This window comes from Amblyraja radiata, chromosome 12, assembly GCF_010909765.2.
Source record: "Amblyraja radiata isolate CabotCenter1 chromosome 12, sAmbRad1.1.pri, whole genome shotgun sequence".
In the NCBI taxonomy this organism is placed as follows: domain Eukaryota; kingdom Metazoa; phylum Chordata; class Chondrichthyes; order Rajiformes; family Rajidae; genus Amblyraja; species Amblyraja radiata.
In genome coordinates, this window is record NC_045967.1 from 11458342 (window position 1) to 11479334 (window position 20993).

General features: G+C 46.6%; 1 protein-coding gene across 1 annotated transcript; it reads left to right on the forward strand.

The window, feature by feature from the left end:
- Positions 1-3034: 3034 nt before the first annotated feature.
- LOC116979372 (heat shock transcription factor, Y-linked-like) lies at positions 3035-10864 on the forward strand. The gene is made up of 2 exons (XM_033030966.1): positions 3035-3601; positions 10070-10864. Exons 1-2 carry the CDS (start codon positions 3035-3037, stop codon positions 10862-10864), a joined length of 1362 nt encoding a protein of 453 aa, XP_032886857.1.
- The last annotated feature ends 10129 nt before the right edge of the window (positions 10865-20993 follow it).

The window sequence follows — 20993 nt, forward strand, 5'->3', positions numbered from 1 at the left end:
CCTTTCCACTCGTCATTGTAATTTCATATTTCATGTGTCTTGTGACTGTAGGCAGATCAATTTCCCTTCTGGGATAAATAAAGTTCTACCGTATCGTTTTGTATAACGAGGGTTCATTGTATATAGCATATAGAGTGCGATGGAGTCTTTCGTTATTCTCGTTCTCTCCAGCATGTTGTTATGTTCTGATATCAGTACTGCCATTCCATCTTTTGTCGTTCCCTTTGCTTTTTGAACAAGAATCATAAGCACCCTGTCTTCCCAGGATGGAGCCACTTTTCAATGTCACCATTGCATCAGAATGCCACAACGGAGGCTATTTCTTCCTCATTTCTCATTTAATTTCATTTATCGCACTTTGTGAATTGTACAAACATGCATTCCAAGCCTGTCACTGCCTTTTTTATCCCTGTTTAGTCTGCTCCCTCTGAAGACCAAACTTCTGACTGTATGTCGTGTTGTTACTTGCGAGCAGAGCGTCAAGGCAAATTCCTTGTATGTGTACATAGTTGGCCAATAAACATATTAATTCATTCATTCTTCCCACTTTATTTACTGCCACGTCTGTTTTTGGGGCATTATATTCTTCTCTTCTAAGGGCAGCAAAGTGGCGCAGTTGGTAGAGCTGCTGCCTCAGCGCCAGAGACTAGGGTTTGATCCTGATCTCAGATGGAGTTGGCACATTCTCCCTGTGGCTGCGTAGGTTTCCTCCAGGTGCTCTGGTTTCCCCTCACATCCCAAAGATGTGCAGGTTTGTAGATTAACTGGTCTCTAATTGTCACAGTCTGCCCTCTCCTCATTCTCATCCACTTCACCTCCCAGTACTTTTCCACCGATCCCTCCTTCTCCTCACCTGCCTGCCTGCCACTCCCCTCTCATCAGCCCAACTCTCCTCACCTGTTGTACTCAGTTGCCTCTGATCACCAATTAACCCGGTATATAGACTCTCCTCACCGTTCACACAATGCCAGATTGTTCTCAGCATTCATGCAAGACTCTCCAGCGATTTCCCGACTTCCTGCCTGGTTTCGACTCTCCTTTCGTCTGTCCCTCGCTGGTTTGTTTGCATCGTGTGTTGGATCTCCTGGTTACTGGACCTTCCGCTACCCCGACTACGTCTCCTGCCTGCCCCTCTTCGGAACCCTCGCTCAATCCTGAGCCTCTGTGTGAGTACGGTGTACCCATTCCTGTGTTACTACTCTGTGTTACAGTATCGTAATAAAGTTCGTTACCAACTATACCTGCCTGATTCTGTGCTGCTATTGGGTCCAAGCTATACCCGTTACACTAATGTGTTTCTAGTATGTCAGGAGTGGACAGGAAAGTGGGATAACATAGAACTAGTGTGAACAGATGACCGATTGCCGGCGTGGACTTGGTGGGCCGAAGGACCTGTTTCCACGCTGTATCTCTAAAATAAAATAGCTCTGCACGAACTGAACGGAGAACTTAGTGGTCCAGTTAATCCTTACATTTATTGTTTTATCATTTTAATGCAGCTTGACAGTTAACGCAGTGAATAACATTAGAAGCTCAGAATAAATTCAGTAGCAGACAATGTGGAGTGTTGGTCATGAGGGTTGAGGAAAGAACAGTTGCAGAATTCCAGACACAATCTTCCAACAATTCCACAAGATCTTTAATATTAACCTAACATACAAAAAGTTGAGGAGGAAACTTATTTAAGCCGACTGAATAGAGAAACACCTAGAGTGGATATGGACAGGATGTTTTCACTAGTGGGAGAGATAGGAACAGAGGGCATAGTCTCAGAATAAAAGGACGTACCTTTAAAATCGAGATGAGGAGGAATTTCTTTAGCCAGAGGGTGGTGAATCTGTGGAATTCATTGCCACAGACAGCTGCGGAGGTCAAGTCATCGGGTATTTTTGAAGTGGAGATTAGTAGGTTCTTGATTAGTAAGGGCATCAGAAGTTATGGGGAGAAGGCAGGAAAATATGAGAGGTTGAGAAGGAAAAATAGATCAGCCATAATTAAATGGCAGAGCAGACTCGATGGGCCAAATGGCCTAATTCTACTCCTATGTCCTGTGGGTAAAAGGTAGCACAGCTTTGAGTTAATTCAGCAATGGAAGATCTCCCTATATGAATCTTCTCCCTCAGCCAAAGATGTTCTTTCAGATTGTAGACATGTTGGGTAGCTGAGCCATTGAATCTGACCCCCTTGAGAGGGCTCAGACTGGACACATTGAAGACCAGGATGTCTTTGTGATGTCACTGCAGAAGATGGCCATGTGACCCCAGGAGCTCTGGGCCAATTATTTCTCAGTTCCAAAGAGAAGCAACCCATGAATCCATCTGGAAGAAGCAATGGTATTGACCCTGGGCACAACGCAATGTCTGTTCAAGCCATTTGACCAGGGATTTGCATTTTGTGAAATTATTGCACTGATGCATTAACTCCCAACCATCTGTGTACATCTCCAGTGGGCGGCTTTGTGGAAAGAAAGAGAAAAAAAAATGCATTGAGGGTCCCACCAACCACTGAACCAACAGTCAAGGCAATTGAGACCTTCCAACCATTTCACCGCACCAGCTGTATGCATCTGTGGCTGTTTCTCTTGGCCCAAGACCCGAGCTCCTGAAAGAGTGGACCAAGCGACTGCCAAACTATCTGACCCTGGTTCCAGCTCTCAACATCCAACATCTCCACACTCCACCCCAGATGACCAATGCCCCTGATCTTGTCCATCTCGCCCGTCCTAGCAGCAGGCGGGAGTTGCAAAGGCAAGGGTTTTGAGGCGCTGTGCTCATTTCTCCAGGGCACAGGATGAAGGTACTTATTGTGACGGCCCGTGGATTGTGGCAAACTCCATTGTGACGGCTCTGAGCGCGTTGGCGGTTTGTTTTATGACGATCTGGAACTCCTCACGTTATCTCAACCTCACATCACTCAACTTATTCTGTCCCAGCGCCAGCTTCTGTGTAGATCAAACACAAATCAAACCTGGTCCGTTAGCCTTTTTGACTCTGCTTGGGCACCACTGAGGATCCTTCCAGACCTGCCCACCACCATGTCCACTCTCCAGAAGGCCATCAAAGTAGAAGGGGACAGCGACAACGAGGGGGACCCGCACTCTGCAGCGGCCGAGCTGAACCCGGCCGATCAGAAGGGATTAGCCCAGTCCACTGAGAAATCTCATAACAGGTCTCCAGTTTGCGACCAGACGGCATCGGGCGACTCGGAGCTGAGGACAATATTGGAAGAGAATGCCTTGCAAGCCCTGACCGAGGAGTCGGTTTTAAAAAGACCCAGGCTTGTCTACTACGAAGAGGTAGGTGACACTGACCTCATGTCACTCACCTTCCCGAAAAAACTCTGGAAGATCGTTGAGAGCGACCAGTTTGCATCAATCCGGTGGGACGATGGTGGAAACTGTGTAGTTATAGATGAGGAGTCCTTTAAGAAAGAGGTGCTGGAACGGCGCGGCCCCTCTAGGATTTTTGAAACTGACTGCATGAAAAGTTTCATTCGGCAGCTGAACCTGTATGGTTTTAGCAAAATCCGCCAGGACTTTCAACGATCTGCCTCTCTTTCTGAATTCATTGCTGAAGAAAAAGGAGCAGTTTCAATGACCAAGGTAGAAAAACAAAAAGCAAATATAGAGTAACAAGCAATTGTCGTTTTTGTTTGTAATTGAAGCATACAGGATGGAAACAAGCTCATCGACTCACCGACTCCGCACCGACCATCGATCGCCGACCCGTTCACACTAGTTCTACGTTATCCCACTTTTGCATTCATTCCCTACACGCAAGGGGCAATTTACAGAGGGCAAATTAAGCTACAACCCCCGCACGTCTTTGGGATGTGGAAGGAATCCGGAGCACCCGGGGGATACCCACAAGGTCACAGGGAGAACGTGCAAACTCCAACCAGACAGCACCCGAGGTCAGGATCAAACCAGGTCCCTGGCGCTAATATTTCATGTCAAACCCCCTCCAACCCGCTCAAATCCGTTCTCAAAACACGAACGTTTATTTGCACCACAGAAGCACCCAGTGAACTAGTCAGGCAAACGGTTGATTCAGTCTGGAATAGGAGTTTCTCAAAATGTGTCAAAGTGCAGAATACATGGCCTGGTATGTAATAATATTTACAGTATTTCCAACCAAACATAAAACCTCAACCAATGCACCTGGCAAAACATTTATAAAACACACCTGTGTCATTTTGGATTCTTGTGCAACACTACATAAGTTATTTATGCTGATGGCAAAGTTATAGTGTGTGTTTGGAATGTGTCAGTCTATGAGAAAATGATGGAATTTTGCACCATTGTTTAAGATGATCTGTCATAATGTGTCTCTGCTGTGGTGCACTGAATGAATTGGTTCCACACAGGAGAAACTTAAGTGTTCTTCTTTCATGACAAATGCCTCTACCAAGTTCCCTTGTAAACCAATGGAAAATAAAGTTCCTCGCTATATATAATTGGAATAAATATCAGGAGCTGCTATTTTATGTAACATAACCTTGACCATCACAATGCTGGTAGATTATGACCAGGTCGGAGTCACTCATAGAACAAATGCATTACAGCACAAACTTTTCACCTCCATCCTCTGTACATTTGTACCAGGCTGATCTGAATGATTTGGTTGCTAAGGTGGCGATGCCATAATTGGTCATTCCCTGTTGCTATGCTGATTATATTATCCTGTGATGTCAAAATGAATTGGAGGCCTGACTTTTCATTAACACACGTGTTATGTAGAGAATATGATTTGAGGATTCACGTGAATGCAATTAATGCAGCATGTGGATCTCACCAAATAGAATAGATATTTTGTTGAGTATATACATATATATATATATATATATGTCTAATGCATTATATACTTGTTCATGGATTTGAAAAGATGGACCTGCCCTGTTCTTAAGCAGTGTCCCAGGGTGAAATCCATGTCTATGAATTATATATTGAATGTATTCAACATTTAAAAACAATGAATGTACATGTTCTGTGTTATAATACAGCACAGTGTTGAAGGAGCAAAGGAGGATAAGAACCTGTTCATCTGTGCTCAAATGGTTGCTCTGGACCAAATAGACCAATAACCTCTGATGAGAACATCTTTGGTCCCATTTCCCCATCAGTTGGCAATGTTGGCTGATGCTCCCTATGACGGTACAACCAGCAAATATTCAAGGTCTACATTCATGCAACAAGATCGAATGGCTCTTTGTTTGGGATTTGTGGAGGTCATTGATTTTTTTTTTCTCTGCCGTAAGTCACCAACTTCAGCAAGTGGAAGGAAAAAAAAGATTTGAAGTGGAGGTAGGGGTGGGGTGGGGGGGGGGGGGGGGAGAGTGTGTGAAGGTAGTGTGAAGCATGTGTGTGACACATCAGCTCACAGGCAGAGTCACTGCTTGAGTGACCCAGGTTCGATCCTGAGCTTAGGTGCTGTCTATGTGGAGTTTGCACGTTCTCCCAGTGATTTTGTGGGTCTCCTATGAGCAATCCAGTTTCCTCCCACATCCCAAAGATGGGAGAGTTGGGAGGTTAATTGGCCTCTGTAAATTGGCTCTAGTTGGTGATAGGATCTGGGGTTGAGATGGAGTTGATGAGAATAAAAATAGGATTAATGGGACTCTTTGGCTGATGGCTGACATGGACTCAGAAATGGGCCAAAGGGCCTGTTTGTGTGCTGTGTCTCTCTGAGACTCAATGACTGTTGCTGAGGAGGTCAGGGCTGTTGGAAAGACGTACCACCCATTCCATTAGTAGTCCATTCAGTTGAAAGCATCAATCAAAGTTGCATCCAGGTAAAGCAAACATGCCAATAATGTAAATAAATGTTGAGCACTCTTTATTTGTGTAAAGCATCCATGTCCACCGCTCTGTCATTCTACCACTGAATGAGGCATTACCATTCTCAGATCCCCAAACCCGTTACCTGGAAGGACATGAAAGTGACCATGAGATGAATTTGCTTTGTTCTGACTTTCTGTGAGCAAGTCATGGAAGGATAAGACCATAAGATGTAGGAGCAGAATTAAGCCACTCGGCCCATCGAGTCTTCTCCACCATTCAATCATGGCTGACCTATCTTTCCCTCTCCCCCCTTCTCCCGCCTTCTTACTAATCAAGAACCTATCAATCTCCACAAAAAATACCCAATGACATGGCCTCCACCCTTGTTCATGGCAGTGAATTCCACAGATTCACCACCCTCTGGCTGTAGACTTTCTTCCTTGTCTCCATTCTGAAGGTACGTCCTTTGGTCCTGAGGTCCAAGACTCTCCCACTAGTGGAAACATTCTCTCCACATACACATTATCTAAGTATTTTATTTAATCAGTAGGTTTCAATGACATCCACCACATCCTTCTAAATTCTAACAAGCACAGGTCCAGTGCCATCAAACGCTCATCATGAGTTAATCCAATCGTTCCTGAGAATATTCTCGTAAACCACCTCTGGACCCTCTCAAAACGCCAGCATATCCTTCCTTAGAGATGGGGCCCAAAACTGCTCGCAACACTCCAAATGCAGTCTGACCATTTGTGGAATTCCCTGCCACAGAGGGCAGTGGAGGCCAAATCACTGGATGGATTTAAGAGAGTGTTAGATAGAGCAATAGGGGCTAGTGGAGTCAAGGGATATGGGGAGAAGGCAGGCACGGGTTATTGATAGGGGACGATCACAATGAATGGCAGTGCTGGCTCGAAGGGCTGAATGGCCTCCTCCTGCTCCTATTTTCTATGTTTCTATGTTTCTATGACCAGCGTCTTATAAAGCCTTAGCATTGCATCTCTGTTTTTATATTCTAGGTGCTCCCAAAATAAAGTTTAGCATTGCATTTGCCTTGCTTACTACCGATTCAACTTGCAAATTAACCTTTTGGGAATCCCGCTCCACCACTCCCAAGTCCTTTTGCCCTCTTCTATTCCCATCCCGGACTATTCTAGTCCTCTGGACATGAATGCTCACATTGCATTTGCTGGCAGGTCTCTCTCAGTCGATGTTGAAGGAGCTACATACGACCCTGTAGCATGGGCAAGCTTGATCAGATTTTGCATCAGTTTAGATCAGCAAACATTCAGTGCTCCCCATTCATGACCTGATCATTCAGATACGGGGCAAGTCTTGTCTTTTTGCCCCAGGCATTCACGAGGATTGAAGAAACTGAGGAGAGAGTAAAATGTGAAGCTTTTACTGAGTGTTCCTGAACCGTTGTCCTCAAGCCTATGTTAACAAATACATTTATCAGCAATGATGTTTTAAATTGCATATTATCCCTTCACCTTTCATTCTCTCACTGAATGGATACCTCTGTAACGTACCGATATTGATAGTGAATGTTGTCATATACTGTAGTTACTCAAACGTCACCCGTTCCTTCTCTCCAGAGATGCTGCCTGACCCGCTGAGTTACTCCAACTTTTTGTGTCTATATTTGGTTTAAACCAGCATCTGCAGTTCCTTCCTACACATGATAATGAATGCTGTTGGATTGTTTTAAAACCCCAACACCTTGGTAAATACCGAGTGACAAGGGGTTATTATCTACTGGCTTGTGTGTGGCACCAGTCTCTCTCACTGTGTGGCTGACAGTTAAAGCTCTCAGGATGTATGGTGAAAGTTGAATATTAGACTTCACTGATCCCAGCCACTGGCTAACTGAACAAGTGAGGGAGGGGCAAGTGCCTTGTAATTGATGAAAGCATAAGCTTGAAACTGATCGTAGCATGACTTCATTTAAGATGGAACATAGAACAGTGCAGCACAAGAACAGGCCCTTCGGCCCACAATGTCTGTGCCGGACATGATGCCAAGACCATCACTTATCTTGTCGAGAAATTTGAACAGCTGGTAGGAATTTCACTGGGATGTTCTGGTGAGCTGTTTGTATAAATCACTGTTGATCATTCTTAAGAGCTAATTGAAATACGTAATGAGGCCATTTCCAATTACTGGGGTTGATAGTGTTCCGGGGATACCTTCCAGTGTTCAAACAAGGAAATCCAGATCTTCAGTATCCTTCGATAAGCAGCCTGGAGCAAAATCACCAAGGGTTTACAAAATATTATTAAGATAGCTGAAATGATCAAGATGGATTGTTGTGTAGGGAGTAACTGCAGATGCTGGTTTGCACCGAAGATAGACACAAAATGCTGGAGTAACTCAGCGGGGCAGGCAGCAGCTCTCGATAGAAGGAACGACCCTTGTTATTCACAGGGTGAAAAAGAGTTTGTTTGCATCTTGGTTGATCTGGAAAGGAGGTATTCTGTAAGCCAAGCGCTGAGTACTGGAGGAACTCAACGGGTCAGCCAGCATCTGTGGTAGGAATTGACAGACAGCATTTTGGTCTGAGGAAGGGTCCCGACCCGAAATGTCGCCTGCCCACAGATGCTACCTGAGCCTCTGAGTTCCTCCATCACACTGTGTGCTTGCTCGAGATTCCAGTCTCTGCAGTTTTGTTGTGCGTGCAGGGGGGCACAGCGATAGAATCACTGCCTTACAGCGCTAGAGACTCAGGTTTGATCCTGACTACCGGTGTTGTCTGTGCGGTGTTTGCATGTTCTCCGGCTTCCTCCCACACTCCAAAGACATGCAGGTTTGTAGGTTAATTGGCTTCTGTAAATTGTAAATTGTCCCTAGTGTGTAGGATAGTGCTAGTGTATGGGGTGACCGATGGTCGGCGCAGACTCGGTGGGCCGAAGGGCCTATTTCCGCGCTGTATCTCTTAAGCCTAAAGGTGTACTTGTTGAATAGCTAATGGAGCACTGGAATTCTTCCAGAGGTCTCAGACTGGGCAGTTTGAATAGGTGTTGGGGCAGGACGCAGGTAAAGGAACGATCTGCCTAGATAGCCAGGGCCGGGAGAGGGACTGGACAAGCTGGAGTTGTCAGCCTAGTCCCCAGAGACTTGGTAATCTTCTTTCATTACTGTGGCCTCTGGGTGAAACCCTGAGCTTCTGGCCAAGCCAATGATAGAATAGGCATGTGGACACATGGAACTGCAGATGCTGGAATCTTGCATAGAACACAAAGTGCTGGAGTAACTCGGCAGGTCAGGCAGAATCTCTGGAGGGGACATGGATAGGCCCCATCTTCAGACTGCATTTGGAGATGAGTTTGGTGGAGCAGGGCAGGCTTGCTTGTGGATTTTGGGAAGGAGATAGAAGCAAGCAGAATGGGGCTGGGGAACGATAAGGCCGGAGGCTGTGGAGGAGAGATCGGCAGAGATGGGTGATGGCCTAGGAGATGGTGGCCTGGTGTCCGTCTGTGTTTGGTCATGCTCTGTATCTGAGAGCCGGTGCCTGGCCTCAGCACCGGTACATGTCTGCTGGAGGCAGGCGGTCTTGTGATCACGTTCAGCACTCTATGCAGTCGGAGCTGGATTCGTACATGTCTGGGGTAAGATTAATAATGTGATCAGTATAGTCAAATCAAGTCAAGTCACATTTATTTATATAGCACATTTAAAAATCTCTCGTTGGCCAAAGTGCTTTACATTTGTTATAAGAATAATATAAACAAACAAACTACATACATATATACATATAGCCCTCGCTCAGTGGACGTCAGGAAAGGCTTGGGAGTATAGATAAGTTTTTAGTCTTGACTTAAAGGAGTCGATGGAGGGGGCAGTTCTGATGGGAAGGGGGATGCTGTCCCAAGGCCTAGGAGCTGCAACCGCAAAGGCGCAGTCGCCCCTAAGCTTATGCCTAGACCGCGGGATATTCAGCAGCCCCAAGTCGGCCGATCTGAGGGACCTGGAGGTGGAGTGGTGGGTGAGAAGACTTTTAATGTAGGAGGGGGCAAGCCCATTGAGGGCTTTGTGGACATAGAGGAGGGTCTTGAAATGTATACGGAACCGCACATGGAGCCAGTGGAGAGAGGCCAGGATCGGGGTGATGTGGTCCCTTGCATAGAACATAGATGTCTCCTGTTCTACCACCTTGAATCCTACCCACAGTGTTGTACAACGCTACTGCCCACATTACAGTACAGGCCCAAAGGTCCAATTCAGGGTTGGAAAAGTTAAGAGAATGATGTCCATTCAGTGATTAATAAAATGATGGTATTTTTATTTCAGTTTCAGTTTTACCATAACCTGAATTTCAGAAGAGATTACCCTCACCTGCTGCCCAGAATGAAGCGGAGAGTTGGGATCAAAAGTGCCATTCCTAATCTTAACTGCACGGAAGGGGATACCAGTAGTGACTTCCCTGTCAGTGGGGGTCCCTCCTTACCCGGAGGGCCCAGGCAACTAATACAGACATTAGCTGTACAGCAGAGCAACCTCGTGTCACCTACGAGAGAAAATGAGCAAAAGTTTGCATTCGAAAATAACCTCGGCAATCAACGAGTCGCCAATACCGGGAGCACAAATGGTTCTGGCAATGCGGTTCCACCTGCCCTGGCAGCGAGGCCAGCCGACCATGCATCTGCAGAGCAGAACGCCAAGGTGAACCAAATGACTCAGTTTCACCCGTCGCAACACGGTGGCCTCATCCGGGCTGGCAATCACGCTGTGGAGACCAGCAGTACCACTTCAGCGACCTCGGTCTACCATCTCATGCCCCCCATGGCTGCTGGGTTTGGACCTATGATGGGCATGCCAGGGTTCCAGGGCATGTACCCAGACCTGGCTGCAGCCGCCGCGCAGGCCCACCTGGCCAGCCTGCTGCCATTCTGCAACCCCTGGTTCTCCATGCCCATGATGGCGGCAGCTTCTGCTATTTCCATGTCATCGGGGTCTTCAGTTCATCACCACCGGCCTCCACCGCACCATCACCACTGCCCCAACTGCAACTGCCAAGGAGGCAGTGCCTCGTCCACAAGAAATGGCCCCAGAAACAGTGATTATATGACAGGGCCACACAGATAAAAGTAAATAAAACCATGAAGACTCCTTACCCACAAATGATATCTAAAGAACATGTTAAAATAAACTCCTGAACAAATGTTCTTATCAACATTGGTGTATTTGCTTGTGATTTTTTTCCCCTGTTCTCTTCCTCTGTTTTTTGTTCTGTCCACTTTGGTGCCTGCCGTTAAAAAAAATCATTCATTATTTTTCCTGGCAAAAATGGGTGCATCGTGAAATGGATATGTGGTAACTGTAAAGAAGCATTACTGTTTAATTATTAAAGATGAAACAGTGCTAGGCTGAGCTTAGACTTAACTATAACCTGCAACTGGTTTATTTTTATGGACATTAAAATATTGTTAAAAAGCTGTATTCCTGATTTGTATATCTATTGCAACCTGTTGCCCCTCTGGAAGGGGGTCTGCAAGCTGTAAGAATAAGAAAGAAAATAATAAAATACTAAGAAAAGAAAATCTGGAGTGATTTGACAGTTGCCTCTCCACGTTTAAATTGATAGAGTAAACTCATTCACCATTCCCAGTTTCTGCTTTTTAAAAAAGCCTTTCTCAACTTTGCCTTTCACTCCCAGAGAATTTGGTTCTTCCTGGTCGCCTGATTAATCCGAAACATGAAAGGGGAACGGGAGGGTGTGGCCATTGTTGTTCTCACCATTCCATTAAAATCAGATTATCATGGCCACTTCTTAGGATCCCAGTGTTGGATGGACTGGCTCAATGGAAAAATAACTCTAAGCTTTTGGCCCGAAGTATATTCATTGGAGCTTTTTTCAGCGTGTTAGTCATTTTCTATAGAGCACACCTGTACATCACAAACTTTATATTTATTTACAAATTGTCCATTTGTGGACATCTTTGATTTCTTACGCGTTCCAATTGGCGATCATCCATTCAGTAGATGTCTGGTTAGGTCTAACACTGGGGAAGAGTGTTGAATGATCTTTGAAGAGATAGTTCACATAAAGAACACTCGTCCCACTTAGGCAAGAACTGCAGAGGCTAATGATGAATTCAGTGCATTGAATCCTGGTCCACAGTACCTCAAAATACAGTGTTATTCCAAATATTGGTGGAACTTAGTAACTCCTGGATTTAGGATGACTGGGCAATTTTGAAGAATTTGCTCGCCCTTTTAGACGGTAGTTCAAGGGGAGAAGTCCAGGAGACAGATGCAAATTCCCTCTGTTCACCTCTCAAACTATCTTGCACAGATATCTTCGAGATTACACCGAGACCAAAGGAATTAGTGTTTGAGGTGAAATCATTGTCAGAGGGGTCGAAATTCATGTTAAACACCACACTTGTCAGAAATGTCAGTCTAACTGGTGATTTGTAAACTGTAGTACTTGCTTCCAGTTGATGTCTTTAGTGGGAATCTGTCTCTAGGAATGCTTAGCTTCATCTGCTAAATCTGCTTTTGCATTTTACTCCTTCTATCAATGAATCACTGCTGCTGCATTCTCGTTCTGTCCTTTAATATTCCTCTCTCAGCAATCCCTTTTCCTAAGATTTCTGGTCCCCATCTGAACAGCGGAGAGTTTCACATTCCAACAACTTTTTATGCAGATTTTCCCCCCACAAACCTAACATTTTTTTGCGACGATCTGAATGCGTGCTTTTCTTGCAACTGTTTCACAACACAGTGGAACCGTGGAATTAACTCCGTAATTGCCCCTCCCGATCGCTGATGATTTCTTAATCATGTCACCCTTTGCTGTTCTTCTTGATGCTAAAGAAGCCTCCCTCCAGGAAACATGCTACAGTCTTCCAGTATTTTTGACAGTTTCTTACAGATTGCCCGTGACCTTGTGCCAGACTAACATCTTGCGCAAGTCAAAACATTGTTTCCTTGCTTTTGTACTCCAAGCCAGTGAAGACAAAACCAAGGATTCTGTTTGCCTTTTTCGTGGCTGCATCGAGCAGAATTGCCACCTTGAATAATGTGTCTATTTTCACACCAGTTTTCCTCAGCACTGTCACCCATTGAAATCCTTTTCTTGTGCTAGCATCCGAAATGTATTCATTACCTCTGTCTTCCCAGCTATGTCTTCTCAATCTTTGCTTCAATTTGTTGCTGAACCTGGCTACCCAGTCTATAAACCCTATTGAACTCATCTATGGTTGGGTAGTGTCTTAAAAACAAGTCCTTGAGATTGGGTCTTAGCTTTATAACGGAGCAGATGTCTGCCATCACCCTCCTCCCTAGTGTGGTAACATTGGTAAAGTCAAATATTGTACATGCTATGAAGCTTATTATCAGGTTATCAATGATAAAATGAGAGATAATGTTTTGTATGTCAAAAGTATGTGATTATTTATCTGGTTTCTCTTTTGTAAATGTTTGGCAAAAGATTGGCTTTTAAAGTTTTATATGACGTTGCTGGACATCTGATAAAGCATTTTTAAATATGAATGCTGAGTTGCAATTTTAATTCTTCTTGTGTGCAATATAAAGCTGTTATATTCCAGGTGCAGATTATGATAAATCTTAGAAACTTTATAATACTGGAGATGTTTAGTTGTTGATTTTCTTTTTCATTATGTCACATCATGTCACATTATGTCACGGCTTTGGTGTCCAAAGTTGTTTTCTCGTGCTTTCCAAAAGAAGCCGTGGAATTTAATTTGTAAACGGAGCTGATCCTGGAATCTTTTTTTTTTTTTTTTCGTTTTAGCTTGAGTTCACAGTTTCCCCTGACTATGGGTTGGTTGGTTAATTCACCCAATAACACGGATTGCTTCCTTGAGTGGCAGCAAAGAGATTTGTAAGACAGGGACTCTTGCATGCATGTCCTTTCCAATCCCTGTCCTTTGTTGTGACATTCTCAGCCTGACCCAGTTTCAAGGGGGTTTTAAGTGGCTGCATTGAGCTGAATTTACAGACATAGGTTTAATTATTTTTTATGCATCAGATATTAATCCCACTCGTGAGAAATGTTTATCTCCACTCTAGATCTCCACATTATGCTTGAAGTTGTGTCTCTTGATTTATTCTGTATTTATGCCTCCTTGAGCATGGCTTCTTATATATGTGTATGTAATATGCACCCGGTGAAAGAGATGTTTAAAATCCACTGTATTTCCAGTTTTTTCTTTTTATTGAATAACATGTTTATTAATATTCACTGTTAGGCATCCACCGTCGCATATTTGCTTTGTTTGAGTTTTGGAAAACCTGCATGTTGCTTCTTTTAGGGCCGCTTCACCTGAAATGCCAAATAACAATAAATGTTGCAAAAGTGATGAACAGTGATGAACATCCACCAAGGGTTTCAGTGACTCTTTGTTGCTGTGTTATAGAGCCATGGGGCCATACAGCACAGAAACAGGTCCTTTGGCCCTACTAGTCCTTGCCCCTTCTAAGCTGGTCCCGTTTGCCCACGTTTAGCCCCTCTAAACCTTTCCCACCCATGGCCCTGTCCAAGTGTCTTGAAAATGGTTGGTTGGAGGCAATCTACACAGAGCCGTATTGGATGGCAACTAATTTCCAATGGCACCAGAAGCTGGGACAGAAAGCTTCGATTTAACATTGTTGGGCGTTCTTCCATCCCATACATTTGCTATCCGCCCCTGTCCCACTTAGGAAACCTGAACGGAAACCTCTGGAGACTTTGCGCCCCACCCAAGGTTTCCGTGCGGTTCCCGGAGGTTTTTGTCAGTCTCCCTACCTGCTTCCACTACCTGCAACCTCCGGCAACCACCTGCAACCTCCGGGAACCGCACGGAAACCTTGGGTGGGGCGCAAAGTCTCCAGAGGTTTCCGTTCAGGTTTCCTAAGTGGGACAGGGGCATTATTAACGATCTATTCTTCTCGAGTCTGCCAGGTTGCGACAAATTACAATTTCCTTCCTGAGCATGGAATTGGCATGAAAAGCCCAAGATTATCCACAGTGGCCAGCAGAGAGGTGTTTGGCTGGTGTCCCATTAATCTGGATTCAAAGTTTGCTTTCAGAATCCTCCTTCTATCCACTGCTTCACAAGGACATAGAATTCACAGGTAACCTCATATTTCTTTGAACTCATTTTATTGTATTGACTGCTATAAATCAGACAGCCCCTTCAGTAACATGTCTCTATTTTGCAGTTGCTCGGACATTTCTACAGTGGACCTCTTTTGCAAAGTTGGTAAGAATTTCATTTAATCAGAAATTAATTATTGTTATTGTTTTATTAAGAATACATGTCTCTACAATAGGATTTTACACTACGAATGTAACTGTTTATTATTGAAAGACTCAAAGAGCTGGGGTAACACGAGCGGATCAGGCAGCATCTGTGGAGAACATGGATAGGTGACGTTTCTGGTCAGGACTCTTGTTCAGCCTAACATAGAGCAGCAGATATCACAGAAGGGGAGGTAGTTTGAGTTTATTATTGACGTGTACATGGTAACTTCCTGGTATTATGTGAGCTCATGCCTCTTGGTATTTAATTCCTGGCTTGCTGGGTTATTAAGAGAGATTTTGGACTCCTAAACTAACGATATATTGTACACTTTCACTGGTCATGACTCATGGAACCCATCAGAAGCATCGTATGAATGTTTTATTTTGCAAATGATCATTTAATTCCAGTCCCCCCCCCCCCTCTCCCCCCCCCCCCCCCCCCCCCCCCCCCCCCCCCCCACCCCACTCCCCATCCCCCTCCCCTCGCCATTACCTCTTCGGAAAGTAATGACTTCTTTTTGGATGCCAGTCTTCGGACCCTACAGCTCAGTGCCATAGTGTCATACTGCACGGAAACAGGCCCTTTGGCCCAGCGCATCCAAGCTGACCAAGATGCCCCATCGAAGCTAATCCCATTTGACACCTATCACTCTAAACCCTTCCTATCCATGTATCTGTCCAAGTGTCTTTTAAATGTTGATATTGTACCTGCCTCAACTACTTCCTCTGGCAGCTCGTTCCATATACCTACCAACCTCTGAGTGAGAATGTTGCCCCTCAGGTTCCCATTAAATCTTGCCCTTCTAGATCTGGTCTTGATTCCTCCACCTTGGGTAAAAGGCATTCACCCTGTCTATTTCCATCATGAATTTTTACATCTCTATAAGATCACCCTTCAGCCTCCTGCTCCAAGGAATAAAATCCTAGCCTGCCAAACCTCTCCCTATAGCTCAGGCCCTCAGGTAACGGCAAGATCTTCATATACCTTCTGTGCACTCTTTCTCATCTAGTGGTCAGACTTCAAGTGTGAGTCTTAGTTTAGTTTTAGCGATACAGCATGGGAACAGGCCCTTTGGCCCACCAAGTACATGCCGACCACCTGGGAGGAGGGGAGGGGTAGTGGGTGGGTGACAGAGGGTTGTAATATTGTCAAATAAAAACCTGAACACTAGTTCTATGTTTTCCCAATTTGCATCCTACACACTAGGGACAATTTACAGAAATCAATTAACCTACCGACCTGTGCATCTTTGGAATGTGAGAGGAAACCGGAGCACCCGGAGAAGACCCACGCAGTTACAGGGAGAAATTGCAAACTCCAGACAGCACCCATAGTGTGGATTGAACCCGGGTCTCTGGCACTATGAGACAGCAGCTCTACCGCTGCGCCACTGTGCCGCCCAAGATAGTAAATATTGGCAGGCACATTTCACCTTACCCCACAGCTCATTGCATTGGGTTAAAATAACCCAGCATTAAATTCTTTTTAAAACATGTCACAATTTAAATTGCAATGTTTTGCATGCACAGTGTTCACATATATCTCATTTGTCATGAGGCAACTTTAAAATATAATGGTGTTAATGCAGCCTGATTCAATTTTCAGCAAAGAGTCTCAGAGAGATGTGAGACTTTTGTTCCCTCTGTGGTTCTTGAACATACTAGCAGATATCATATTGGGGACAACTGTTCATTAGCACCACAAAGCCAGCTTGTTTCCCTGGTGAACCGCAGCCTTGACTCTCTATGTATTCTTTAGAAACCACTTGTACTTCTGCAACTTGAGGCGATCACTCTTTCTGTAAATGTTCACTGCCACGGCTTCAAGTTAGACTTGAAGAGATACAGCGCGGAAATGGGCCCTTTGGCCCACAGAGTCCGTGCTGACCAGCGATCACCCCTGTACACTAGCACGAACCTACACACAATTTACAATTTGACTGAAGCCAATTAACCTACAAACCTGAACGACCTTGGAATGTGGGAAGAAACCGGAGCACCCGGGAAAAACCCATGTGGTCACAGGCAGAACTTACACACTCTGTACTCACCCAGCACCCATAGTCAGGATCAAACCCGGGTCTCTGCCATTGTATAGCTGCGCCACCTCAAAGCAATAAGCCCCTAAGTTATTATATTTCATCTGGGGGGAGGGGAGGGGAGGGGAGGGGTAGTGGGTGGGTGACCGAGGGTCCTAATATTGTCAAATAAAAACCAAAAAATCATGGAAAAACACTGCAGGTCAGGCAGTATCTGTGGAGAAAAAAACCCAGAGAATGGTTCAGTTCGATGAGCTTCCATTTAAATGATCAACTTGTGGCCTGATCATGCATGGATACCATATTACTAAGAGACAAACGCATTTAGTGTGTAGTGAGCTTCACTCTAAATGTTTTTAAATTCCTGGTAGTCAGTGAATCTTGTTGGTTTATGGATTGCGTTATTTCTAAGTGAAGCAGTGAAAGTTGCATTTTTTTTTGGCCCATGTATTAAAACCAGAAATGAAGGAATATTTAATGTATAGTTCTATTACAAAATGGAATGCATTGTCAGGTAGATTTTAGAAGCTAAATCTACTGAGAAGATTTAAACACTTGAACAAGCAAACATTAAGAGCAGCATATTGAAAGACCAAAAAGGGAGGCTTACTGTAAATAACAAAGTTGCTGTGGACACAGGTACAGACACTTCATTCTGCTTTGAACTCCCCATCATTCATAAATCCTACATCAGAATGCAGCTACAGACAGACGTTGAGGTAACATTATGGTCAACCTGCTGGACGATCGATCCACAGATATTAGTTCAAATCGCACCATGGCAGCTGGTGAATTTAAGCAATTAATTTAATGTTAGCGATTGGGCAGCACAGCGGCTGTACGGAGTTTGTACAGTTCTCCCTGTGACCGCGTGGGTTTTCTCCAGGTGCTCCAGCCTCCTCCCACACTCCAAAAATGTACAGGTTTGTAGGTTAATTGGCTTCAGTAAAATTGTAAATTTACCTAGGGTGTAGGATAGTGTAAGTGTGCTGGTCGGCTTGGACTTGGTGGGCCGAAGGGCCTGTTTCCGCACCGTATCTCTAAAGTCTAAAGAAAATCCACTAATATATTTCAGGAAAGGCAAGTGTGATACCTTTACTCTGCCTGGCCAGCTCTCTCATGTCGATGACTCGGACCTGCTCCCGCAAGTGACCAAGTGCAGCACTCAATTAGGGATGGACAATAATTGCTGGACCTGCCAACAATGCTCAGCATTTCTTGACTGAATTATACCCCTTGCAGACACATGACTAAAGTACAAACTCTGTTCAGACAGCACCTGTAGTCAGGATCGAACCCGGGCCTCTGGCTATGTAAGGGGTTAGTTGGCTTCACTCAGCATGATGCAGCTCTATATGAATTTGGTTAGGCTGCATTTGGAGTATTGCATGCAGTTCTGGTTGCCCCATTACTGGAAAGATGAGGAAGTCGAGGAGAGGGTGCAGAGGAAGTTTACCAGAATGCTTCCTGGATTAGAGGGTTTCAGCTACTGGGAGAGTTTGGATAGAATTGGATTGTTTTCTCTGGAACATTGGAGGTTGAGTGGAGACGTGATGGAAGTATATTGTGGCGGTCCCTGGGGATTGGGCCACTCCTTGGGTCACCCCCCTCGGCTCTTGAGGCACAGGGACGATTGTCTACCCACAGGGTTTCCCGGGTCCTGCTCGCGGGCGTTCTGTGTGTTTGCCATGATTCATTAAACGACTTCTGAACCTGCCTGGCATCTGGCCTTTTCCTGACCTCATCCAGGCCACTACAACTGGTGACCCCGACGTTCATCACGCATCGTGATGGATAACAACGCCGTCGCGCTGAAGCTCCCGACTTTGTGGACCGAAGTGCCGGACATCTGGTTCCAGCAGGCTGAGGCACAGTTTCCTCTGCGAGGGGTGATGGTAGATGAAACTAAGTACATTTACGTGGTCAGCGCTCTTGACCAGGCAATTGCGAGGCGGGTTAAACCTTACCTCAGCGCTCCCCCGTTAACTAACAAATATAGGTGCCTCAAGGCCCTGCTCATCAGGTTTGGCCTTAGTGAGTCTGAGCGGGCAGCTTGGATTCTCCGAATGGAAGGCCTAGGTGACCGCCAGCCGTCGGCCCTCCTGGAGGACATGCTCGCCCTTATGGGTGACCACGAGCCCTGTTTTTTATTTAAGTATGCTTACCTTCAGCAGCTACCGCCCAACATCCGCCTGCAGCTCGCCACTGATCCCTTCACCGACACGCAGGCGCTGGCCGAGCACGCTGACCAGCTGTGGATGTCCCGCCAGCGGGACCTGGAAACGCTGGCCGTCCTTCCCGCGGCATCGGGAGGCTCGGAGCAGGTCAGGGCTGCTATCGACCGCGTCTCCGCTGCTCCCGGTCGACACCCTGGGCAAAATCTGGCCACCATCAGGCATTCCAGCGCAGGCACGTCTCTCCAGCACGGCCCGCCTGCAGTTCCACCCGACGCCAGCTTGCGGCAGGAGCACTGCATCCACCTCCGTCAGCTGTGTCAGCGCCTCAGTGATTATGGATTGGCTATCAACTCGTCCAAGTGCCGTTTTGGGGTGGTGCCTCTGCCGACCAGGGTGGAAGCTGTCCGCAGGTTCCCCCGTCCGACCACAGTTAAGGGCCTACAGGAATTCGTGGGGATGGTCACCTTTTATCACCGTTTCTTGCCGGCGGCGGCCGCAATCATGCGTCCATTTTACCACCTGATCGCTGGTCATCTCAAGGAGGTTGAGTGGTCCGATGAAGCAACAGCGGCATTCGAGAGGGCTAAGGAGGCACTGGCTGGGGCCACGATGCACGTCCACCCACGAGAGGATGCCCCGACCGCCCTGACGGTGGACGCTTCTGAGGTTGCGGTTGGGGCGGTGTTGGAGCAGCTCATTGACGGATGCTGGCAGCCACTCGCCTTCTTCAGCAGGCATCTCAGTGGTGCTCAGCGCCGTTACAGCGCCTTCGACCGTGAACTCCTTGTCGCCGTACACCACTTTTGCTACTTCCGGGAGGGGAGGCCTTTTACTGCATTTACGGATCACAAGCCGCTAACCTTCGCTTTTGCCAAGGTTTCAGACCCGTGCTCCGCCCGGCAGCAGAGGCAGTTGGCGTATGTGTCCGAGTACACCACCTCCATCCGCTTCGTTGAGGGCAAATACAACAGGGTGGCCGACCCCTTATCGCGACTTGCAGTCCACGCCGTTCTTCAAGTCGCTGGCGGTATTAATTATTCCGCCCTGGCAGCCGCACAGTTGGTCGACGAGGAAATGGCCGCCTATCGCACGGCGGTATCAGGCTTGCAGTTGGAGGACATTGTCTGTGGTCCTGGGGGTACAACGCTGCTGTGCGATGTCTCCACTGGACTTCCGTGACCCATCGTCCCCGTCGCCTGGCGGCGCAGGGTGTTTGAGGTGCTCCATGGGCTTGCGCATCCCTCCATCCGGGCGACGACGGCCCTTGGAAGCCTCCCGCTTCATGTGACACGGGCTGCGGAAGGAGGTTGGACATTGGGCGCGCATTTGCATCCCGTGCCAGACCGCCAAGGTGCAGCGACACGTGCGTGCCGTTGCAGGAGTTCACCATTCCTCGGCAACGGTTCGACCACATTGACGTGGACATCGTGGGGCCGCTGCCGCCGTCCTGGGGCATGACGTATCTCTTCACCGTGGTGGACCGCTTCACGTGGTGGCCTGAAGCCATTCCGCTACCTGATTCCTCAACGGCCACTTGTGCTCGAGCCTTGATGGCGGACTGGATCGTCCGGTTCGGGGTGCCACTGGACGTAACATCGGACCGGGGGCCTCAGTTCACGTCGGAACAGTGGTCGGCCATGGCACGCCTCCTGGCGGTTCGTCTCCACCACAAGACGGGGTACCACCCGCAGGCGAACGGCCTGGTGGATCGGTTTTACCGCCAACTCAAGGATGCCCTGAAGGCACGG